At 37.8% G+C, this 25367-nt stretch overlaps 1 protein-coding gene across 1 annotated transcript in view; it reads left to right on the forward strand.

Moving 5' to 3' along the window:
• RASGRF2 (Ras protein-specific guanine nucleotide-releasing factor 2) overlaps nt 1-25367 on the forward strand; it is a 171505-nt gene that overhangs the window by 140860 nt on the left and 5278 nt on the right. The window contains exons 20-25 of the mRNA XM_009331784.1: nt 11173-11285; nt 19952-20012; nt 20682-20785; nt 21402-21486; nt 22111-22308; nt 24279-24358. Of these exons, the coding sequence (XP_009330059.1) occupies nt 11173-11285; nt 19952-20012; nt 20682-20785; nt 21402-21486; nt 22111-22308; nt 24279-24358 (641 nt within the window). The remainder of the gene's footprint in view (nt 1-11172; nt 11286-19951; nt 20013-20681; nt 20786-21401; nt 21487-22110; nt 22309-24278; nt 24359-25367) is intronic.

Consider the following 25367-nt stretch of genomic DNA (forward strand, 5'->3'; position numbering starts at 1 on the left):
AGAGAGAAAGAGAGATGGAGAGAAAGAAGGAAGGAAGGAAAGAAAGAAGGAGGGAAGGAAAGAGAAAGAGTGAGAGCACTTTGGAAGCAAATGAAAGATTTTTGTTAGGCGTTGGATAGATGGTATGTCATGGCAATTATAGGCTGCTTTGTCACTACATGCTAATAATCAAGAACACTTCATCTAAAAAGGATTTATTGCACAGCTAACTGCAGCAATGTCAAACTCTCCTATGTCAAACTCAATTCCTTTTTTCCATGTGATAGGTTTAATTTTCATAGAGGTTAAGTTTGCTAGAGAATGAAGTCTTTAAAAAATGCACAAATGGGAAAATTCGTTGTGTTTGAAAAGCTGAACAGCCCGGAAGAGATTAATAAAACCTCTCTTGGTATCATGAGAATAATTAAACATTTTTAGTTATTGGAAACAACCTATGTACACCAAGTTCTCTTTGACTACCTGCTAAATGAAAATCATTGCGTGGCAAAATCTTGAGCTGTAACAGGAACAGCAGAAGTCTGTTATTACTGTTCTGTGTTATGGTAGTGTACCGTACATACTTACTGTGTCCCTGCCACAGTTCGTATTAAGTAATTGCTCTAAGTTGAGTTGACCCTCTATACTAATTAAAAGATGGTTAAATAATGTGGTTGTGAAAATGTTAGAAATCATCAGACCTTGGTCTACGTTAAGCAACTGTCTACAACTAGGTAGGCTGAATTTTAAATTGCAGAGCTGACCCTGACTGAGTTGTGATGATTCTCTATCATAAATACAAAGTAACTGTGAAGAGCAGAAGCATACTCTGTCATTGTAGCAATTTACCAAAAATATACTTCCTCTCCTTAAAAATAGAAGTGTTCTCTGTTTCCATGTCAAAAGTACCCATGATATGCAAAAATATAACATCGTCCTGAATACTTTTGCACCTACTTTTGCATAATGTTTCCAATTAGTATTCTTTTAAAAATATTAAGAGGACAAAGGTAATGAGTAAAAATTCAACACTGTGCATTTTCAAAGTGGAAGATATTACCTGGACTCTGTAGTCACTCACTGCCTTTTATTTTTCCCATGGCAAGGGTGGCATATTTTAATTTTCTAGCTCTCTTAATCCAGTATTCCAATATAGCAAATATTTTAAAATGCAAGGGCTTTGTCACAGAAAGTAATGAATGCTACAGCAACAGAGCATGTAATCAGCTTTTTGTGTTGTTTATTTGTGAGAGTAGGGAGAGAGAAAGGACATAAGACCTCAGCAAACCAGAAATGACTGACTAGTTTCTGCCAAAAAAATATGGGACAGCACTGCTTTAAGGAAGGCAAGTGAAGAATTACTGTCTGGCCAAATAGTATGAAATGTTGGCAGTAAAGATGCATAGTCCTGAGAGAGCAGTAGCTCAGAGCCTCATTTTACAATAACAACACAAACTGCAAGCCAGAGAACCCTTAGCCACCAGTGTCTGGTGAAGAAATGCTTATTAGGTTTCCAAAATGACAAACCAATGTAAGTATTAAAATTCTGTGAGATCAAGAGACCTGCCAAAATCTTTATTACGTTTTAAGGTATTTGCATCATTCTCTGGCCACTTAATGCATCTAAGACGTCCTTCACCTTCATCAGCAGCCAAGGGCAGGTTTTATTCTGTTTAAAAAAAAAAAGTTGACAAAATAAGTTGATATTCGCAAAGATAAACATGCAATTCAGTATGCTTTGCTGATACTGTTTTCTCTCCACTTGGCTTTGAATTTGCTTTTGCTGCAAAAACTCCCAACACCAAATAGGCAATTTCTGTCCTCTGTGGGACAAGCTTCTCCCACTGTCTTGGTACTGTTTTCCTTGTGATATGCCTGAGATCCTTGTAGTCATTGCTAGCCTGTGCCACTGTAAAAGGTGACCTGCTGCACAGATTTTTTTTCTGCCAAAATGCCATTTCCTTATTACTAGATGTAAAGAGAAGCAAAGGCATTAGATGGGTAAACTGTGGGGCTTCTTTAGTTCTCTTTTTAGGGTGCGAGATGTTACTACAGACATGCTTAGTGTTGCAGCATGTGAGTAACTCTGCAGCATAGCTAACTCTGTTCTGGTGCTCTCTGATTCACCAGTGACAGTCAGCTCTCTACAAGTTATTTATCTGCCTAAATTATTGTACTGATTTATTGTGTTCTAGTGCCCAGAGCACATGAGGTGCTGCACAGTCACATAGGAGTGTGCGGGCTATGTTCAGAAATGTGTGCAATGCAAAGAGGCTAACGAATAACCATCTGTTAAAAGTGCTCTTACATATATCATCCCACTTAGTTATTCCCTGCCCTCCATCCCTCCCTCTGGATCCCTTTGGCTTGCTTTAGTGTGCTGCTCTCAAGCGTATAATAACATGGGTCAGGGTTAGCGCATGAAGGAGGGATAAAGGAATTATCCAAACAAATGGTTCAAAGCTTTGTGTTTCTTCACTTTTCTCTAGCAAATCCTTGGCCAGGGTTTGAAGGGTCTTTCCTCTGCTGGGCTATGGAATGAATTTGCTTCCTACAGTATCTTGCAACTGTGTCAAAACCACAGTTGTGTGTGTTTCAGGGTTGGTTTTTTGTTTAAAGCATGTGTTTTTTAAAATATGTCTAAGCATGGATAGTATTTAATATGTAAACTTGTCTGTGGCCAGAAAACAGAATAATTAAAATTAACAATTCAGCCTATTCAGTGAGGATGTGCTTTAATAAAGCAGTTTTGTTATGTTGAAATCATACTAAACAGTGCTTATAAAAAGGATTCATTATTTTTAAAACTTGGGTCATACACTGTAGGAGACTCACGTAAATTCCAAGTAAATATATAGTGATAATGTCAGATCTGCAGCACTTTCAGGAGGGCAGAAGGAACTAATTAATGTCTCCAGGAGCTCCCAAGGCACAGATAAAAAATCGGAAAAAAAAATCCTTGCATAATGTGACACAGACTTTTTGTTTTTACCACACTGAGGAAGAGGAATCAAACCTGTATTGCTCATCAGCCAAAACCAGCACAGTGTGAAGGATGGCTCATTTAGGTTTTCCAGGTTTTTTTATTTACACTTTTGTTCTTTTCATTCCCTATCCCTCCTCTTTTTTTCCTTCCTCTTCTCTGTCTTTTTCATTCAGCCACCTACAACCCAATAAAGCTTTCTTTTTTGCCCAAAATAACAGCAGAATGTTCATGTTTACATTTCGTTTTTAAAATGTTGTTGAGAGGAACAGTGTAGGATTCTCCCGTTGTAAACAATGAAGACACAAATGACAAGGCAGATAGTCATTGTGAAGACAAGAGCATTGATGGAAATGGAAAGGGCTCACGAGTATAAAACTCCCACTGACTGCTCTAGAGATGGAAAAATAGGAAGGGAAAAGGAGGCCAAGAGGAGAAAGTGTTTGTATGATTTTCATTATCCTAGTGAGGTCTTGCAGCCTCATTTTCTTTGTTTAGCAATACTTTCACGTCTTTTATCTAAACACTTCATGTTACAAAATCAAGTTTTTTCTGCTTCTGTGGCAAGCAGATTGAAATGGAGCTTCTCCAAGAAGAGAGCTTTCGCATCTGCTGATGAAGAAAGAGAGGCTGGCTTCTCCAGACTTCCCAGTTTTGAATGACAGCTGGGTGCTTGTTCCTGTTGGCTTCTTTGAAGGTCTCGGCAGGAATGACTTGGCAAATCTTAACTCTCTTACAAACTAGATGGCTGCCAGGCAGTGTCAGTGAGTTACGAAGTTACCACAAGATCTGGGGAGAAGATCAAGGCTTGAATTTTGAGAGTATAGGTCATGATCTTGTGTCTGATGCCTGTCTTGCTCCAGCTGTGAAATAATCTACTGCAAGTAATTTTCTCATTCATACCAATGAAGCTGTGTTGGGTTTTCAACAGAAGGTTTTGCAGATGTAGTTATTGATAGCACTTAGGGATTATGGAGGACACCTGTATACAGAGAATTGTCCAAGCAAAGATGATTTTAGTTAGTTAAAAACAGTTTTAGTGCATGTGAATTGGCCAATTCCATTCTGTACATTGGAATAAAAAACAAGATAAAAATTCCTTTATACAAGCCCAACTTGGCTCGTGTTTAAAGGCATAAAGTAATTAATATGATGCCTGGCAAAGTTATAGTAAGTTTATTGTAGAAATGTGAACAAATTACTTTTAAGCCACACTTACTGTATGATAGCAAGATGTGCTATATTTTAACTATATTTCAAATAAACCCCTAGGATCCGTGGCCTCTGCCTTGAAACAGCAAAGGAATTTCTGGGGTTCTTTCTGAAATAAACAGATGTCATGATACAAATTGTGAACTGAAGAAACAGAGAGGTTGCCCCAGAGAGGGGCAGAGCAAGGGAACCCTGAGTGAGCCTTCCAGCATGCCGTTGGTCACTTAGTGAAGAAATCCAGTTTGCGTAAACTTATGCCCTGTGCAGAACACAGTCATGCATTGAATAGTAATGCATTTAATTGTTGCTATGCTCTGTCCAAACGTCGCAGAAGCACAAGGGTTTGCTATACCATGACCCTTCAGGGAACATGAGTCATGCCCAGAACGGTAGCCAAGCTTGCAGTCAGTCAAACTAATTAGTGGTACTCTGGACCCACTTCTGCTGGAGCCTGACAGGCCCTTCTTCACTGAGGTCTTTCTGCAAAGCTCTTGAACGTACTGCATCCCAAGACTTAGAGGCAGGGATGTCACATTTCTTAACTGTCCTGAATGCTTTAATCTGACAATACGTAATGGCTAGATTCTTCTTTCAAGGTTTCTTTGCACTACAGGGTTACACAGTGCTTGGATAAGGAGAGGTTTGTATTGTATGTGCTGAGAATTACTCAGTCATGCTATTAACGTAGCTTGTACTTTTAACCTGATTGTGTTCCATCAGGAGTGACAGGCTAATGCTGATACTGTAGAATTAGGACTGGCACTCTTCCCCAAATGATGACTGTCTCTTTGCACTTGAAACTAACTGGAAGACAAAGCTGTTGTCTTTTGCTTGCTTCTTGAAGTCAGACTTCAAGTTCAGGGATGAATTTTCCTGATAGCCAGTTATAATATATTTTATCTTTGCCTTCCACATGTGTAAATGTTTTGCTGCAAGTGAATTTATAAACATTTCCCTCAGCACAATTATATGTGATAGCTGAAGTGTGCCTTAATGCTGGAAAATGAAATATAGTTTTAGAGGACTGCAGCACTGGGGTAACTCCAGTTAACTGAGATAGATTTTGATCTGCTCTGTAGAAGATTAAGAGTCACTCCACTGATGCCATTGAAATAACTACCTGTTTACACTTTTGCATGAGAGCAGATACATTAAAATTGTAGGGCAAACCCCATCTATTTAAAAATATTCCAAATTCCTTGTAAACAGTCCTTCAGTAGATCTCTCTCCCCTCCTGGATATCTCCAATACTGGGGTCCCAGCAGGATTTTATCATTAGCCCGTCACTTTGAAGTAATCAGTTATAGCCAGTAGCAATGCTAGTCTTTCTCAGTGTCTGTGCTCATCTGCTATTTGCAGTCTGCTGCTGCAGCTGGGGGCAAAGGACAATAAGTCTGCACACAGTATCTCCACTTCATATGAGTACTCACAGAGACGTCCAAAACCTGACTCTAGCTTTACATGCAGGTTTCCCTCCCTTTCACGTCTGGTGTTTTTAATGCTTCAATAGATTTTCTTCTTCTCCCTTCGCTAATTTAACTCTTCCTTCCTCTCCTTCAGAGCATTTTCACTTCCAGAGGCCTCTTAAAATGTTCCCATCTCCAGCTATTATGCAAAAGTCCCACCATTTGCTGTCTTTGCCTGACATTTCTTCTTACTTGGTACCTCTCCGGTTACTTCACCTTCCGTTTTAGAAATGTGACCATTTCTTGTTCTTTCCCCATGTTTCTCTTTTCTTCTTCTCCCTGTTTCCATCTAACGCATTCCTCTTCAGTTTCTCTTATTTGTGGTTTATGGATTGAAGAATTCTCACTATGTAGTTATTGACAAGATGAAGAGAAGTGGCTAGGAAAAGATTTCAGTGCATCGAGCCTTCTTGCTTATAGTGATAATATCGGCTACATCTGGGAGCGTCTGTGGAAAGACTGTGGGCTGAGCGTGCCAAGGCTGGGAATCTGAATTGGAAAGCAGTCAGCTCCCTTCCTTCCCTGCTTGAAAAAAGGCTTCCAAGCTGGGAGGCACTCTCAGTCAGCTGGCTAGAGCCGTCCCCCCATCTGTGACAAGCCCTGCCAGCTCGGGGTGTGATACTCAGGTGGGTGGCACGTTCCACTGATGCTGGCCAGAGCATCTGGAGAACTTTCCATTCTCGGGTCTTTTCAGAGCATAATACTATGTAATAGAAAATTAGAATTAAAGAGAGAGAAACTAATAAAATGAGTCCAAATGCATTCAGAGAAAACTGTCATGAGGGAGTAGTGCTACATTTATCCTGACAACTCATATCCCTCCTCTCCTTCACATGGCAATCACAGGGCACTGAAGCCAGCCAGCCAATTGGCTTTTTTTGCCTTTGTAAGCAGGTGCCTGAGGAGTTGAAAAGTTGGCTCTAGTTTCAGAGCTGAATTTAGATGAGATTATTTTTACATGAAGCGTGTAGGGTTATGTTGAAGTTGGATGATACAACTGTGTGAAAGGGTTCCCTCTAGAATTTCTTTGTGGTTTTTCCATGCACAATTCCTTCCCCTCTCCCCTCCTGCCCCTTCCTTCCCTCCCTCTGGTGTTTTCTGTAGTCCTTGTCACTGCCATAATCAAATACAAATTAGGTTCTCAGGTTTTAGCTCCCTTTTATTTGTCTGGGTTATTCAATGTTTCCTCACATTGTTTAGATGAAGGATGTTTCCTTTCACTTAGGAAGATTTAAAGAAAGAGGGGAGGAAAAGCTTTTGAGGTTTCACTGAGCCCATGTCAAAACTTGAAGATTACATTCTCTGTATAAACCACTGATAGTAAATGTACGTATTTCTGGTTGTACCTCACCAGCATAGCTAAGTTATCTTTTTCTTGCTTTCTGCTGCCTCTGCTGCAGTCTCTTTTCTTCTGGTCAGTGATTTCAAATCCATCATCCCCCACCTTTTTTTTTTTAATCTTTTTTTTCACTCAGCTGGATAGGTTGCTTCTGAAGCACTTCTCATACTGCAGCACAGCTTTCCTAGCTCCTCCTGGCAAGGGAATGTGCTTGCACTTCATAAAGAGAACATTGCTGTCTAATCCTATGCATGGTGGAGATCAACAGGCTGGTTATGAGTCTACTTAAAATGTAATCATGCTGATTTTGATGCTCTGTAGTTACAAAGGAGGCTTTTGCTTTCGCAGTGCAGGTGGGTGACAGCAAAATTAATACACTTCTCTCTGTTGCTGCAGTCTTCTACTGCTGGAAACTTCATTAAGTGGTGCTGAACATGGTGCACAGTGCTTTTGATTGGTCGGGAACTTCATACATCCTATTCTTATCCGAGGTGACTCCAGGGCAGGCCTCCTACTTAACTCATCAGCTGTCATTTTTTCTATATCTGCACATTTCATAATTGGTTTTGCAGTATAAATATTAAATAAATAGGGAAGAAATCTTTTCCCATTACTGACAGTAATGGACTTAAAAGTTTAAATTTTGTTTTGGAATCTTAGTTAATTTCTCTGCTTAAGTCAAATGAAAATCTGAATAAGACGCACAAATCTTTAGGCTACTATGGACTCTAAAATGTATTAGAGGTATGTGCCCTCTCATGGAGGACTAGACCGCTGTCATACTGAAATGTGCCTGCTGGAAAATTGAGTGGTTCTTGTCTGACCGACTGTATTCCTTCTGTGATATGTAAATTTCAAGTAAAAGTCTCTTTGATCGTTGGGGTAGTCTAACACATGCAGCAATTTAAATGTAAGGCAGTATAGTGGGTTTACTCAGCCTTGCCAGCCTTCACTGCTGAGGATGGTGGCAGAGTCTTGTTGCGAGCCCTTCCAATGGCTGGAAGAAATAGTGAAACGTATTAACAGGTGATACAATAGATAAAAATGTCACAAAAGTGGTCTAAAATTATATACAGAGATGTGATATACATAGAGACAATATATCTAGACCTATATATAACTACATATAGATCTACATGTGCCTATACTTTAAATAGATATAATATACATGTCATATATTAATATATATTCATATGTAATGCCCATAATACAGATAGATATAATCTGCATGTATTTATGGTTATTTATCTATAAATTATATTTGGAATTGGTTGCTAGGTGTTTTGGTGTTTGTATAATTCTCATGTTAACATTTCTACATAGAGTTGTACATATATGTACATGTTTAAGTTCAATGATTTCCCTAGATTTTTTATATATTGCTTATCACACTAGAATCTCAGTGCCCCCTAGATCATGAACTTTGATGGAAAAATAGATTAGCTCTCCAGTTTTCTTCTGAATCCCACCTTTTTTTCATTTTTTTTCTCCTCACATTATAAGAAGCAGCTGGCACATTGCTATAAAAAAGAATATCTCCAGGCACAAAAAAGAGATTTTGGGCAGTAAGACAACAGCTGCAGAAATTGCATGGACATAGGGCAAGGTCTGTCCTGTGGGAAGGCTGTGCTGTGAAGTGACATCTAGCTGTGTGAGTCAGGCTGGCGTGGAGGTGTGACAGCGGCTGGGACTGAAGGAGTCACATAAACCAAAGCATCCTCTGTCTATAATACCTAATCAGTCCCTATCATCCACGATAGTTTGGGCTGGCTATGCTAATAAAGGGTCTAGGACTTCTCATTTTTCTGAGGTTAGAGAAGTGGATTTTTCCACCATGAAGTTTCTTCCAAAGCCAGTGTAATTGAAGTGGGAGATAGCCCTAACCCTAGGAACGAAGAGTTCATGTAGCTTACCAGTATGAGTTCTTCCAGCGATTCCAGAACTGCTATCTTGTGGAGATTACTCCTCAACAAACATGTTTTGCTGTTAACGTACAATGTATTAATTCTTATTACTTACAAGAATTAGCTTGTAAACGTGCAAAACTGAAAGTGCTTAGGTTTTGCTGAGTCTGATATTCATAGGTGAGGCTTCCACATCCTGATTCACAAATTAAATAACTTAAAATATAGACTCTTTTTAGTGATAAATTTAGTTCCAATAAAGCAAGACTTCTTGAGAAAAATTATCCTGTAATGAAAATAATCGACCAATATAAGAAAAACATATATGGAGGTAAAATCATGATCATGTTGTTGAGATATGCCCATTTACAGTGGCAGGGGAGAATTTTACCCAACATGCTAAATGAGGATGTTAGGTTTGTCAGCTCTTGGATACCTTCTCTGTTCATTGATGATATTTTTGCAGCATGACTAGCAAAGATACCCAGCTTCTTTTATAGAATGGCCACCATCAAACTATGGGACAGACAATACTATTATTAATTACGCTGGTTGCTTAAACTTGTGCAGACTCAAGGTTTCTTCTTTAGCTAAATTTTGATAGTTTCATACTCCGAATGGTTTTCTTTTAAAAAACACTGGAGCAAACATACTCTCATGTAGTTTAGTTACATTCCTCATGCTTTCAATGATTAGGCCCATTTCCATACCCTAAATAAATAAATAAAAATCTCTGTCTTCTTTTGCAAACAGGCTAAAAGAGTTCCTAAAGGACACATTTTGGACAATGGCTGTAGAAAATTTATTTTATAAAACAAATACAATGCAGTACCCGGAACTATTTTTTTGCTGGATTTTGAGGCATATGTAACGATTCAAAGCCTAATACTGCACAGCTTCCTGTTCTCCAACATCCTCTAATATGGACAGACATCACAAAAAACTAAGACACAGATACTGGCTGGTTTCAAAATATGAATTAGCTCTGGCCAAGTTCAGAAGGCTTTTGAAGGGTGAAAAGGGATGCTCTTAACAGGAGGGAAATGCCTAGGGCATTGCTGGCGGGTGACAGCAGGGTATTTCTAAGCGTTAACATTTCGAGCGATAAGCTTTCTCAAAAAGTGCTGTAAGCATGGCTGTGACACCACTTTCTTTAATGAACATGCATCCTCCTCCTTGTCTTAAGTATTTCATCCCTTTTCCAAACTAAGCATCACCTTCCTTTGTGACTTTGGTGCGCTCTGATGCTCCCGCGTCCCCTCAGGTGAAACGCATGGTGTGAGGACGTGTGTCTTCACCAGGAGTGGTTCTTCTCAGAGACACGTATCTCCAGAAATTCTGTCAATTTAGGACCCTGTCGCAACAGAAAGAGTTGTAGCTGATTCTTTGGAAAAATTAACATTTCCCAGTTTCAATAACTTTGTGGCTTCTGTTCCCATGGAAACAAGCAGGGCTTGCCACAAACATGGTCTTGCTTGCAAGTAACTGTGGGTTACCAAGGAAGACCTATGATACACTAGATGACTGAAGGTTTTGGGTTTAATTTTCTTATTGAAATGCTAGCTTTGAGCTCAATAAAAGCATTTTTGGAGTCTACTCCTGTAGGTTCCCACCTTAAAGTTCATACATGGTTCTATTCTTTGATTTTCTCCAATATCCGAGATCAATAGAAATGGTTGTTGGGTTTTCCTGTGTCAGATATCAGTCTGCCTCAGAAATAATTAAAATGCTGAAGCTCTTACGTGCAGTGCCAGAGAGCACTAGTCTGATTTATCGAGCTTATTAGGTTGAGTACTCCACTATGTGGAACAAAAAGCAGATCTTTCCAAAAGGGGTGAGTATGAGATAAGAAATACCAGAGTGGAAAACAGATAAACAGAGAAACTCAAGAAAACAGTGAAAACAAAACAGTGTCCAGCCTCTCTAGGCAGTGGTCTCAGTATTGCAATTAAACTGTTTTTCCGCTTTTATAGACATCACAGGAGAAGAGAGGATAAGGCATTTTGTGGGTATTCGTGAGATGCAGTTCTTACTTCAGAAGGGAAAAGTTACGTGATATGCCCATTTCCACACAGAAGAATAAAGGTCAGAAAAGGAGATAAATTATAGCCTTTCAGGCTCCCACTTTTCTAGCCTGTTCACTGCAACAGCTTTCCAAGTTTTCTAAATATTTTCAAACCTAATAGCAAAAAAAAAAAGAAAAAAATAGACAAAACTCACAAAAGTGTATCCATTCAGTTATTTGATCAACATTGTCAAAACAAAAGGAAGTAAAATTGTTTTCCTTTGTAGGATTTTGAGCTGAACAATGAGCTGAAAATGAATGTGTTAAATTTGCTGGAAGAAGTTTTGAGAGACCCTGACCTTCTACCACAAGAAAGGAAAGCTACTGCAAATATACTGAGGTAAATATGTTTCTAATAATTTAGTATGTTAACTATAGCATGTGAAATAGGGGATCATGTATCATAGAATTCACAGGGTTTGGTTTTTCTCCAGACTATTTAATTTTGGAGGATTACTAGGTGTTTCATTAGCTATAAAAGAGAGTGTGTTTTAAGTTCATTCATAAAAATACCTGTATTAGAAAATTTTGCTGGAGAACAGCTGGCAGCCATAGGTTCAGTCTTTATGCAGCAGGGAAAAATGCTGCCCAGTAAAGCAACAAGACCACTCACTATAATACCTGAGGAGCTCGTATCCCAGTAATGAGACACCCACTCTGCTAAGCTCATGAGAGGCTGATGATAGCCTAACGTATCATGACATCCTAACAAGACCATGCTTGCACCTTCCCTTGTGTTGACACCATGTCCAAAGTTCTTTGGGTAGCTTACGGAGAGGAATTCTTGCTTTGTGCCATGAAATAAAAGATCTTTAAGCTTCTGCATAACCAGAACTATTTAAATTAGGGTCAAAACACCATAGTTTGTTACTTAGGTATTACAGAATTGAGTGTATAGTCATGCCAAAGAGACAAATCTTTATATGCATTTATCAGTGAAAATAATTTTGTCTACTAAGTGTGAATATTTTATAGTAAACTATTTTCATGTAAGTTGTTCTACATTACTAAGGAGCAGTAAACATTTAAAGACCAGGCAGTTGTTAAAATAAGATACAACATAAAAACACAGATAAATCTATGACGCGCTTTGTTAGTACTTTTGTAAGTATTCTGCTGGAAAGTCAATAAGGGTGCAATAAATGCAGTGTGTCTGAATTTTCTAAGACCATTTGACAGGTTTCCCCATCAGATTCTTACATGAAAAAGAATGTCCGAAGAATGAGGGGAAAGTTGTTCACCTGGAGGGAAAAAAGTCAAACAAAGGATAAGAAACGAAGACAAGTTCTTAATAAAAGCACTTCATGTCAATGGGATCCTACTTAATTTTTACATAAATAAAAATAAACCTTTTAAATTATACTACATGTACTGTTATTCAAAGTAAAAATAGTAAGTTTGTTTCATGTATTTCTTTGGAAGAAACAGCAAGCAAGAAGAGCAAAAAGGATTAGGATAATGGGGTTCAATAATATGTGACAGCAAAGGTTCTGTCAGATTGCTCACAGGCAGAAAAATTACCTTAAGACCTTTAGCTTCTTAAGAAAATACGAGAAAATAAACCTGAATTGGCTGTTTCTGGCAAAGTAGTGGAATAGATTTATAGGCCTTTAACATACAAGTTTGTTAGCTGTATCCAGTTTCCAATTAGCCAATTTCCATTAGCTGTTGCATCAAAAAATGGGACCTTGGTAATTATGTGTAAACTGTGAGTTGCCCCAGTTTGGATCCTTTTACTGCTGTTCTATGAAATGGTAAGTATTGTTTGTCCTCTCTTTCCTTCTAGCACTTACTACTTTAGTATCTGAGCACACTGTATATGCATCTGAGCACAGTGTATATTTCTTTTGCAAAAAAGAAAAAAAAGATTAAATTCTGTAAGAAGTGAAAATTCTGAAAAAGTTAAATTTTTTAAAAACTGAGAAAAGGGGAAAATAAAAAGCAAAAGGAAGGAGTAGTGAAATAAAACAATACTCAAAAATAAAATTCTAGTAAAAATGAAAAAAATGTATGCATAGAAATGGAAATAAAAGTTAATTAAAAATCATCTCATTTAAAATATCTGTAGAAACAGATTGCATTTTTAAAAATCCTTCTTTCATAGCCGTTATCCCCACAGTATTTCTGGAAAGTATTATGGCACTTCACAAGCAGGCAAGTAAAGCATGAATAAAATGACCTGTCCAAGTTCTCAGTGGGATTTTCTGTTGCAAACAGGTAGAGAATGAAGATTTCCTGAGATATGGTCCTCAGCCAAGCCATCTTTCATCAGGGTTTGCAGCTATATACCCTAATCCTGCCAGATTTTTCAAACATAGTTTGATTATAGATTTGGTCATACCGAACCATAAGTATGTGGTTACATCCCACAAACTAGCACTGAAAAAAGAGCCATTGGTGGCTCAGCATGCAGAACTAGTCCTTTTGACTGAATGCTGCATGGATGTCCCACTTCCCTTCAAAATGAGGCATGAACTTTAAGCCATGGCTAACATTGGTTATCAAAAATCAAGACTGGCAATGCTGCTGGTGTATATGCATGCTGGACAATGCGTTATGTCGAATATTTCAATACTAATTCAATTTCAATACTATTTCAACACTAAGTCCAGTAAGGATCAGTGACACAGTATTGCTGTCCCAAGGTTTCAGAAAACTGCTGTGTTCCATTTTCTGTAGCAACCATATTTCAGCAGCAGCTGAAATTACTCCTGTCCTATCCATGTGTTTATTATATACACAAACCACCCATAAACTTTCAAATAGAAGTTGTTGCATAAGTAAACTTTCAGATAGAAGCTGTTGCATAAATACAACTTTCATAATTTAAACTGTGGTTAAGCTGCAGTCAACAGGACATCAGGATATAGTCTCCAAGTTAAAAATGTTATCACATAAAACAAACTGTCCCAAAGTCTTACGCTGAGCAAAACTAATCTGAAGCTTCTGGGCTTGTTCTCCGGCCATGCAGGAGGCAGTTACTTGCCAGGCATGTCAAATGCATTAACAGTTAGTTGGTAAGGAGAAATTAATTCTCTGGGAATGGGAACTGCTTCAGTAACCTTGTGAGAAAGAGTATATCGGCGCAATTCTGATTTTGGACAAAAAATCACTCAGCTGGGATGAAATACACAAATGTGTCATATATCTCATCCTTTCACTGAAAGGAGGAGCTCTGGTTTGTAAATCACCTCAGGAAAATGGGTTGTCTGGTAATTAAGAGTAGTTTCCAAGCTTTCAAAAAGCACCATAGTTATTCCCAAAGATATATTCTCAGCAACACTATATAGTTAACTGAGAAGAGGAAATTATAGGATTTAAGAAATAATCTGCAGTTGAATGGAGTTGTTTGTGTGTAACTACAGATCTGTGGTAATGACACAGGGGTGCACGTTCCTTTACTCTTCCAAAAGCCTTCATTTTTATTGCACATTAGGAATATTTATAAGCTTTAAAAAAACTGATCAAGTTGCTAGTCCTAAGCAGTGACCTGCTGTCCCATGGAGACTGTGAACACACCATTCTGGCTGCCTCAGGAACAGCCTCAGCTATTGGGGTGGGAAGCAGGAGTCCCTCTGGTCCTCCACTTCTCAGCTTGTTAGTGGATTCAGAGGTGGAACCAACTCCAGACTGTTCTTTAAAAACTTAACTTTTTAATAATTCAAAATATAAAACTGAGGAATAGTTTCTATCAGGAGGATTTAGCTTTTCTGGCAGGTTGAAAAGGTCGTTGCTCAATTCTGGAGCTGATTTCATGAAGAATGAGAAACCAACAGAGGCAGAAGAGACAATATCCACATGCCTGCCTCCTATCTGACAATACAATTGTATGAACCCAGTTGGGAACCAGGTTTATAGTGCCAGAAGAACAGTTTTTTCTATATTTGTACTAAAAACAAAGATACTGCTTCTGGTGCAAAAAGACGACATGGTGACACGGAAATGGTTCTTTCCCTGACATCCTTGCCTGATGCCTCCCGTGCTGCTATGGCTGGTTGTGGAAGTAGGTCAAAGCAAACATTGAACACTCTCTTCCCTAAGCTGGGAGAGTTTTCTCTGTTACTTGTCTCTGAAGATTACTATTTATTGTAGTAGGGACAACCATGACTATGTTCCTCTTGACCAACAACTGCTAAGCTTCAAGCAAATGCTCCCATACTGCACTGAGACATTGTGAAGAGGCACCATGTTCTACACCAATGTATCATTGTTTTCTTTTTTTCTGCATCAGATTACAGTTTTTCTATCATTTGCCAACATGACAGATTACAGTCAATGTTCTGAATGTTAAGAGAAGGCCTGTAATGGAATAAAATTATTTCTTCAGTTCCTTGAACCATCCATAGGTTATAATGACAGGGTGAGAGGAAAGGGATTTCCTCTCTGCATTGACTTAGAAAAAATTCTTTGGTGGGACCCACTGTGTCTAACTGAAGCACCTAACCACGAAACAAACTGTAGACAGCTAATGAAGCACTCCTTCCAAGGTAACTGCCTATCACAGAGGAGATTCTGTCCACCAGAATTGTCTAAAATTAGGCATCCTGACTGTTCCTCCAGAGAACTTAGAAGACACCTTCCTTTCTCAGACGATTACAGAACACAGGCAGTGACTTGCGGAGGATGTGAATCCCACCCTGGATGTCCTAAAGATCTAGAGTCTTTCTTGTTGTAGAAATGTGTAGAGGTGCTCCCAGGTATTGTGTTCCTCTTTTGGTTCACATACCAATGTCTGGTTTGGAGAAATCCTACTCCGTCCATCACCACTACATACCCACCTCTTTGGAAGGATGTTATCTTTTTGGTTTTCTTCTAGATGGAGGCCTTTCATCTAATATTACATAGAGGAGGAATATAAATTACCCACCTAGAACTGAAGAGCTTTTTTACTGTTATTAGAGATCAATTTGTTTGAAGACTTTTGACAGCATTATTTTTTACGTGAAAGCACAGATTTGTCGTAACTGGAAGTTTTGATGAAACTTTCATTCAAAAGGTCTCCCTGCGACAGGATGAAAGTAGGAAGGAGGGGTGAGCCAGTTGACATGCCCCTCGTGAAAATAGTCATTCACCCAATTGCTAGGTGAGTGTCATAAAATAGGCTTTTTAGTTGTTCTGAAGAGGTGCTTGCTGCAGGCTTTTATATCTTAAAGGCCTTGCCATATCAAAACATGTAGTCTATCAGAATTCTGGTTTGCCAGTCAACCTTCACTGTAGGTCCTGGCTTCCCCACATTCCAGTTTTCATAGTCTATTCTTGACTCTGAAAAATAGAGGAATTCAGAGTGCAGTTAGGAAAAGCATTTCTTATCATAAAATCATTGTTCGAACACTCATTTGAGAAAGTTCATGCTTTTTGAGCCTACATATGGGTATATTCCATGGACCGTCTCCTTGAAGGATATTGGGTACAAATATCTCTTTTTACAAACTGACCTAGCCTTTGAGTGTATGCGCACATATGTGCATATAAATTTCTTGGAAAATCAGTCCCTTTGTCAGCAGAGATTAGAGGAGGAGGAAAGGTTGGTTTGTATTCCAAAGATGATATGGTCAGCTCTGGGAAAGACTCTGTGTAGAATATGAATGGCAAGGAAAGTGTTTATGAGAGATACTAAGCTGCTTCATGCCTTCTTGAGTCATCAAACAGAACAGCTGGTGTTTCTTGCGTGATAAGATTTTTGTTGAATGGACTGACAGGGTTTCTCTGCAGGGTAAAAAAGCTGCTTTTTCTTTTTATTCAATATCTGTTCTGAAAGCTATGCAAACCTACTGTAGTACGTTTTGCTTGAGATTTTATCAGCCTTATTTACTAACCCCTGAAATCTAGGTAAAATTTCATTGATGGTGAAGCAGGAAGACGTAAAGTTCAGACTGAACAGCAGTGAATAACTTCAATAAATAGTCCTATCTGGAGAAAAAAAGGGTGGTTCAAGAAACAGTTCCTCCTTCTTCTTCCTCAGAATAAATGTAAATGAAATCCAGGAATATGCAGAGGTCAAAATTCGATGGATGACCAATTTTCTGCCTCGTATGATCTCACCAGACAATACATTTCAGGCTCTTTAATTTACATCAGCTTTTAAAATATTTTATATACCATAAAGGAATGAGGAGACAGATGTTAATATTTTCCACTAGAAAATTATTTTAATATTTGGACTGGTCAAGCATGAAGAATAGCTTAAGTGAGAGAGAGATCTAATCTTAGCTGCTGACTCTAAGAATTAGAAAGTTATTTCTTATATATTTACTTCCTTCATTTGTGAGGGTAACGATGGAGGTGTCACCCCATTCAGTCCTCCCTGAGAGGGATACTGTTAAACAGTCCGGCAGAATCTCTCCTTACCTTTGCTTTCTCTCATAACTCTTTTCACATGTACCTGTGCTTCTTACCCAGCTTCCAGGAGGCTCTCCAAGGAGTGCAACAGGAACTCCCCAAGCAGAACTGACCAGCTTAACATATCTTCCTAGATCTCTGTTAAAACTAGGTATCCCAAAGCTGACAACAGTGCAGACTGAAGTGGAAGCTACTATTGATGCTATCAAAAAGTAGCTTTATCCAGTCTAGACATGTGTTGTCCTCTGCAGGTTTAAACAAAAAATTGTTTAGAGCAATTATGGATAAAAGGAGAATTTTTTTAATGGGACCACTGTGTTAGAGAAAAAACACCAGTAACCTCTTTAGAATGAGGGATTGGAAGTCTACATTAAATGTGAGATGTCATGTTAGAGAGTATCAGGAAGCAAAGATGGGGAAAAGTTAAGTATTTTCTTTTAAGAATCTCATGTTTCCTGTTTTATTTTGTATTAAGCAAATACAATAATTTCTGTATCAAAGATGAGAACTCCAGGCAATATGAAGTTATACATAAGGAACTCAAATGATGAGTTTACAAGATTACTGAGAATACTCGGGGCAGAAGGGCTAGTCCTCTCTTTCTTTTATTGCCAGGAAGCTCATGCTCTTGTCATACAGTGAACAATACCTTTCTGCAGGCAATCAGTCATGAGATACAGCACAAAATAAGCTGCTCAGGAAAGACAGGTTGCCAGTGTATTTACAGTTACTGAGGCTGCACACTTATTATCTGGAGAAGAAGCTTAGGGTTTTCCTGAAGAAGTAGACATTCAAGAGTTGGCACGGCTTGCCCATCAGACATAAAGTGTTTCCAACTCCTATGAAGAAAGGGGCATTTTGTGTGGATTTGATAGGCTGAAAATGAAGGCAAGGAGGTTTTCTAGGTCCTTTCTCTGTATCTGCATTTGATTTTAACCTAGTCCTCCAACTTGGCAAACCAAAAGGAAACAACAGCAACCCACAACAGAAGAACCTAGTGTACTAAGCATTAACACTTCCTCCCCACCCACATAGTACAAATTCCGTATCTTACACTCATAGCTAAAGTCTCCAGGCAATGTAATTCTTTTCTTTTAACCCTTTCCCCAGCTGGTACATGGAAAGTCTGTTACTGCAGAGTGCAAAAATAAAGAATTTGAGGGACCATGAGAAAATACCTGCTGTGCTTTCTGGAATGATCAGTAGAACTGGATCTTCTTTGAAAATGGTCATCTAAACTTTTCTTGAAAATTCAGCTGATGAGTGTTCTACAACTTCTGCAGAAAGCCTGTTTCAGTGCTCACCTGTGCTTGCAATTGGAAAATTGAACTTAATGTTGAAACTAAATCTCTCCTGATGCGAATCAGTCCAGTGACTTCTTGCCATATCATTGGTGTCTTTATAGGCAGTCTTTTATGTACTGACATACTGTTCTTTCTCCCTAAATCTTCTCTTTCCTATATTGTATAAATCCAGTCTATTCAAGGTTTCTTGAGTCTCTATTTTCCAAATGAAGGGGTAAGATCTTAGAATTATGTGCCAAGATACTACATCAGGGTAGTATATAAATAATCACAGGTTTTCTATAGCAGAATTGGAAGCATGGATTAACACTTGTATTACTGAAAGCAAATCATGTACTTGCTACAAGTAAAATCTGCTAGCAGTTTGTTGTCTATTTCCACACTCACAGCTCTTTGTGTGGAACATTGAACAGGACAGTATAGTGCCAATAAACAAGAACACTTCCCAGTGAATCGCTCTTTTATGCATGCCTATTTTGCTGTCTTTTCTTCACTTCTCAAATGTTGATTTTTCAAACATTTACCCAAAATATCATTTAGCACGGCAGTTTAAAAATCAGAGAAAAGGCTTGAGATGTAATTTTCCACCTTTAGGTTTCCTAGGGTTATTCAGGATAGAGAGCTTTTGATTAAATAATATTGTTATTGTGTTGTGGTTTTGTGTTGCTAGTCCAGTTCTTGAAAAGGGAATTTTCCTTTGTCCACCAAACTTCTTTGCACAGAAGCAAAAATGCAAAGAATCATTAAAGGTTGGAAGAGACCTCCAAGATCATCGAGTCCAACCATCAACCCAACAACACCATGCCCACTAAACCATGTCCCTAAGCGCCTCATCTCAGTTTAAAAATCAGAGAAAAGGCTTGAGATGTAATTTTCCACCTTTAGGTTTCCTAGGGTTATTCAGGATAGAGAGCTTTTGATTAAATAATATTGTTATTGTGTTGTGGTTTTGTGTTGCTAGTCCAGTTCTTGAAAAGGGAATTTTCCTTTGTCCACCAAACTTCTTTGCACTGAAGTCAAAGTGGCATAGATATAGAAACCCTATCGCTATAATCAGCAAATAAGTACAGTAGTTATTGTCTTTGACCATTCTACAGTATATGCTGTTCTTAGCTCAGAGGTGTTAAGCCTCCGTGACCATCATTTTACCTTATGTCACCTTACGTGATGTTGTACCATTTTGGACACTTTCACTTAAAACAAGACATTAGATTTTAGGTACCAGATTTTTTTTTTCTTTACATCATCAATTGCAGTCTTAGGATTTATTTTAGATAAACATGATTGCCTATCTGTAATAAGGTTTTCTCATAACCATAGACAACTTTATTTATAAAGGATGTTCTGCTACTTAATTTTTCAGGGCTCTTTCTCAGGATGATCAAGATGATACCCATTTAAAAATAGAGGATATCATTCAGATGGTAAGTTCATCTTGAAATTTAAACATAAATACTCCTATAGAAATGTTGTGGGTTTAAGTCAATAAGATGTAGCACAACTGCAACTTCACAACTCTGGACAGAAATACTGTTCTTTTATATCAAGAATGTACATTTCAGTTTAGAGAAAGTAAGAATTTTGAGCCCATATCAAAGATGAACAGGTCAAAACTTTAGGATTTGGATTTAAATCACAGGATGGGAAAAAAAAAAAAGGAAAGGTATTAATATATATGAAATGATGAGCGTCTGCCATCTCAGCTGCCATCAGAACCATAGCTGGCCTTGACTGGCAATGCCCATCCTCCAACAGTAGTCACCGCCATCTCATGAGTGCATTGTGTTAATCCAAAGAAGAGTGTGGGCAATGAACTGGGTGCAGAGTGGTTATGTGAAAAGTAACACAGAATACAGACTTTAATTGATTGACGTACTTACTCATGACTTGGTATGTGCCTGTTTTCCTATGAGTTTCCAGCCTGATGTTTACCCTTATGTTGTTAGCAATTTTTCTTAATTCTTATTTCTTTGTAGCAAAGAAGTTAATTACAACTCTGTGTTGAAAGTCCTTATGAAGTTCTTGATACACTGTTCTTTGAAATGTCCTTTGATGCAAAAAGAGATCATTAAGTGTTCTCCTTATCTTTGCAGTCCGATTGTCCAAAACCAGAGTGCTTTGAGACTTTGTCAGCCATGGAGCTTGCAGAGCAAATAACTCTTTTAGATCACGTAGTTTTCCGAAGCATACCGTATGAGTAAGTGTTCTCCTACGAGTGACTGAAGTGAGTACGGTGGATGAGTTACTGACTGGCAGTGTTAGGCACTACACTAATTCATGCTACTGACAAAAAGGTTTGCATACATAACAGGATAATGTCCTTTGGCTGTTTGTATCATTGCCTCTGACTCCCCTATAGTTTGATCACATTTTGAAAGACTGAGCTCTTAGCTAAGAAAAAAAATCTGTGATTGAAGGCTCTAGGCTAGTGAAGGGTGAATATAGTATGGAAGTGCTGAGTCTCTAGGGAGAGAGTGTCAAATCAGCTTCATTCATACAGCAGTTTAACATGGATATAACCACGTAAGCTGACAAGACCAATTTCAGATAGGGTCACAATGCTGAAAATTAGGATCGGGGGATTGGGAGAGGGGATTAAAAGAAAAATAAATTTTCTTTATAGTATTTACTGCTTCAGACAGCATTAAAAATGGTACAGTGAAATGCTGAAATTAGTATAAAGCTATGTTACTAGTTTCTAACAAAAGGAGATATACTTGAAATCCACTTAAGCTACGGTTACAGACAGACACTCTGTACTGTGTATATTAAGGGCATTTTTGTTTGGTTTTTTCTCTCCCCTCAATGTCTAGAGAGTTTCTTGGGCAGGGCTGGATGAAAGTGGATAAAAATGAGAAAACACCCTATATTATGAAAACTAGTCAACATTTTAATGATGTAAGTACTCTTAAATATAGATTGCTTTCTAGGAACTCTATTGACACTGTCTATGACCTCTGCAACAAGAATATCTTTTTTTTTACAATGTGATGTAACTTCTTATCTAGTAGTAACTGAATGTCACAGTCTTTCTGTGATTAACCTTTTAAATCAAAGCACATGAAGATTCTCATTTTCAAGAATTGGTACTGAGCATTTCAATGGCAATTTAACAGAGTAGAACATTTTAAACTGTACTACAATGCCTTGTTGCTTACAGAAGAAACTTAAGTTTTCTCCAGAGGGTGAAAATATAACACCAAGTCTATTTAATGAATGCCCTTTGTATCCCCAACCATATCTTTGCCTTTACCATTTTCCTTGAATTTTACTGAGAGTCTTCCCAATGAGTTTTATTACTGTTGGCTTGGACATACTCCCCATTGCATTTCTTACCCTTCTTTCATATCATCATTCCCCCAGCTTCCCTACAACACTGTTCTCAATACGCTTTCTCTGGTTTTATTAAGAGCCATGAGTTCTGTTGTGCATTAGTTTTCTTCTGCTTTGTTCATTAAATAGTTATATGTTGAAAGGGATTATATTTAAATGTTCTAAATTTCTTCCTCTTTGTTTGGTCAGATGAGTAACCTTGTTGCCTCCCAAATCATGAATTACACTGATGTCAGCTCCCGGGCTAACTCAATTGAGAAGTGGGTAGCAGTAGCTGATATCTGTCGATGTATGCACAATTATAATGGTGTGTTAGAAATCACATCAGCCTTGAACAGAAGTGCAATCTACAGACTTAAGAAAACTTGGGGTAAAGTATCCAAACAGGTAAGAAAGATACAATTACAGTATGGTTTCTAGATTTCACTGGTCAGTGTGTTCAGAAAACAACGTGTTGAGATAGGATTCCTTCCATAAATATTTCTACTTTTACAATACTCTGACTATTTGCTGGAAACACCAAGTAGTATTGGTGTTTCATGTAAAAGTATTTTGTGTTTCGCTTACCCTTTTTTTGGTATCATAAATTAAATATCTGTAGGAACAAACTGATTTCAATGGGATTAGCAGGTGCCTAAGCCTACAACTTGAGCCTGAAGTACTGAAATATTTGCAAAAATTAAATTTAGATATTTTCAGATATACACATCTAGATGGTTACTGGCTATAACTATAGCCAGCTCAAGTGCATCAAATAGGATCTGTATTTCCCTGCCAGTGCAGAAAGTTGGTAGAAAGGTCAGTATTTCCTCTCAAGGTGCTGAGTTTTTCGCTACCAAGTAAGAGACCATAGACAGCCAGACCTCTTTCTCATTTAGGTGCCTAAGTTTAGATGCAGTGAATATCTCCCTTTAACCCTTACCTTGGTGCTGAGACTGTCAGCAGCATGGCTGAGCCTGTGAGAATGGCTGCCAATAACAAAAATAAGACACAAAAAAAAAAGACTAGCCAGGATGAAGAGTATCCAGTCTTTTTTAGGGAGTTGGACTTGATGATCCTTATGGGTCCCTTCCAACTCGAGATATTCTATGTTTCTGTGATTTTATGTTCTCTGTTTTAAATGTTTTGGAGAAATTGGTTGAATGATTTAAATCTCAGGTTTCTGCTATTTGAAAAAAAAAGTTAATATTTTAGTATGGTGGAATAACAGAGCAAGGAGGTCAGTAGGACAGAGCCAATCGCTTGTAAGTTAGGCAGTATTTGAATACAGGGTTTACTCCAGCTAACTGGAAGATTTCAGATTGTCCTTTTTAGATCTGGCTAATTGACATGCAAAAGGTGGGCTTTTATTATTGCATTCCCTCCTCCATATGTTTCTGCAGCTTTTGCAAAGCACTCAAGCAGCCCAAGCAATGAAATCCACTTAGAATACATTCTGATTGCAGTGCCTTCTTTCTCCAGTCAGCTTTTTCTCAGATGCTTTATAGCTGGTGTTTTTTTATTTTAAAATATGCTAAAAATCCTTTCAGTACAAACTGTTATATAAGAGTTCACCTCCAAAAGTTTTATGTTTAGAATTTGTTTGATTTTTAAACTTCTCAATTTAAAAAAAAAAAACAACAGATTAATGTTGTTGCACAGTTCTCCAGCACTTATTGGAAATGTAATCTGCGTGTTTCATCAGCCTGCTATTTAGAAGAAAAAGAAAGTGTCTGCTTCTGCCTACAGCTTTCTTTTAATTGGTAATTCAGTTTCAAATATGACAAATTTCTTATGATTCTCTATACTGTCTCAAGTCTATAGCATAAATAGACTGAAAAGCAAATTTATTTTGCTTACGAAGTAACCGGGCTCTGATGGTGCCCACTGAAAGTAATTTGTGTAGGACAGTAATATATTTTCAAATACATATTCAGCTTTTATCAGAAACTTGGAGGCAAAACCAGCTTAGTGCAAGCTGCAAGACAGTAAACATCCTTTACTGTCACCAATTTCAGTAAACGCAGCTGAAGAGCCTCAGCAACATGTAAGATCAAGTCTCTAATATTCTTGTATACATGGTAAACTGAATTGCTGACCATTAATTTAATGAATTTGTGTTTCTTCCTGAATTTGCAGGCTAATAATATTAGCATAGATACAGGTTCTGTGTATCACTCAAAGGAAAATCTTTAATGCTGCCTAATCGCCATCTTCAGAAATACACTAGGAACTACAATGAAACTAAATTCCTAATGCCTATGTTATTACTTTTGAAAATAGGGTGAAGATGCTAAGTGAATTACACCTTTTCTAAAAACTAATCTCAGTCACTTACGTGCAACAGCAGTGACATTTGTAATGTATTTTTTTTCTAGACAAAAGCTCTCATGGACAAGCTTCAGAAGACTGTATCATCTGAAGGAAGATTTAAAAATCTTAGAGAAACACTCAAAAAGTACGCTTTCCTACACCATACAGTTGTGTTTTGTTGTAAGCAGTGGACAGTACATGTTAAAGATTAATTGGCTTTGATTAAGCTTAAATAATTAATATAATACTGGATAATATTTTTACCTAATAACTTTTTAAATTCTAGTTTTATTCTATTTGACATTATTGTTTTGCTGAATACCCCATGATTTAGTACACCTGATAGATAAATGTAATATTTCCAGAGAATTACTGAAACAAATCAAACTATTATTCTGTGTGAATGTTCCCTGTTGGGGTTTTACTTACACTGATAAGTGTGAAGCCAGGTTTATAAATAAAAGTTCATATTCAAAAACAGGATTCCAGAGAGTCCTTGTTCCAGATAAGAAGTTTAGGTCTTAAGAATAAGCTTGAGTCAGATCAAAATTCCAGTCACCCCTTTATCTTTTTTTTGACAGTGGCCAGTAGCTGATGAGAGGAACGTAGGAACAGGTCAAATGCGCAGTGATATTTCCTCTCCTATACCCTCCCAGCCCCCTGTAGTCTGCCACCCTGGAAAACAGCCTGGGTTTTTGTACTGTAGTCCTTGAATAATTTTTTTCTTTAATTGATTTGCCAGATTGTGTTTGACTGTATGTAATTTTGGTATCCAAAATATCCTGTGACAAGGGTTCTACAATTTATGTACTGACTCCAACTGTATGCATACAAAACCTGTATTTTTGCAAGTTCTGTAATTAGAAGTGGACTTTCCAGGATTGAGTAGTACAACTACTTTAAATGATCTTGAGAGAAGCAGGAATAGTTGCTGAAATGTTTCAAAATATACGTAGTGCAAGTTAGTCAATTTTTACTTTAAAAATATTGTTGGGGAGCTAATCACTTTTTTAAAAATGTTTTTACTCACAATATATGAACATGTACTTCTATACATCTTTCAGTTAATATATTGCTTGCCTGTGTACAACAATCACCCTCATAATATAAAAAATACCCAGAATGAAGTGCACTGCTAAGCATAGTCAGCAGTC

The sequence above is a fragment of the Pygoscelis adeliae genome, unplaced genomic scaffold, assembly GCF_000699105.1.
Source record: "Pygoscelis adeliae isolate BGI_AS28 unplaced genomic scaffold, ASM69910v1 Scaffold19, whole genome shotgun sequence".
Classification (NCBI taxonomy): Eukaryota; Metazoa; Chordata; class Aves; order Sphenisciformes; family Spheniscidae; genus Pygoscelis; species Pygoscelis adeliae.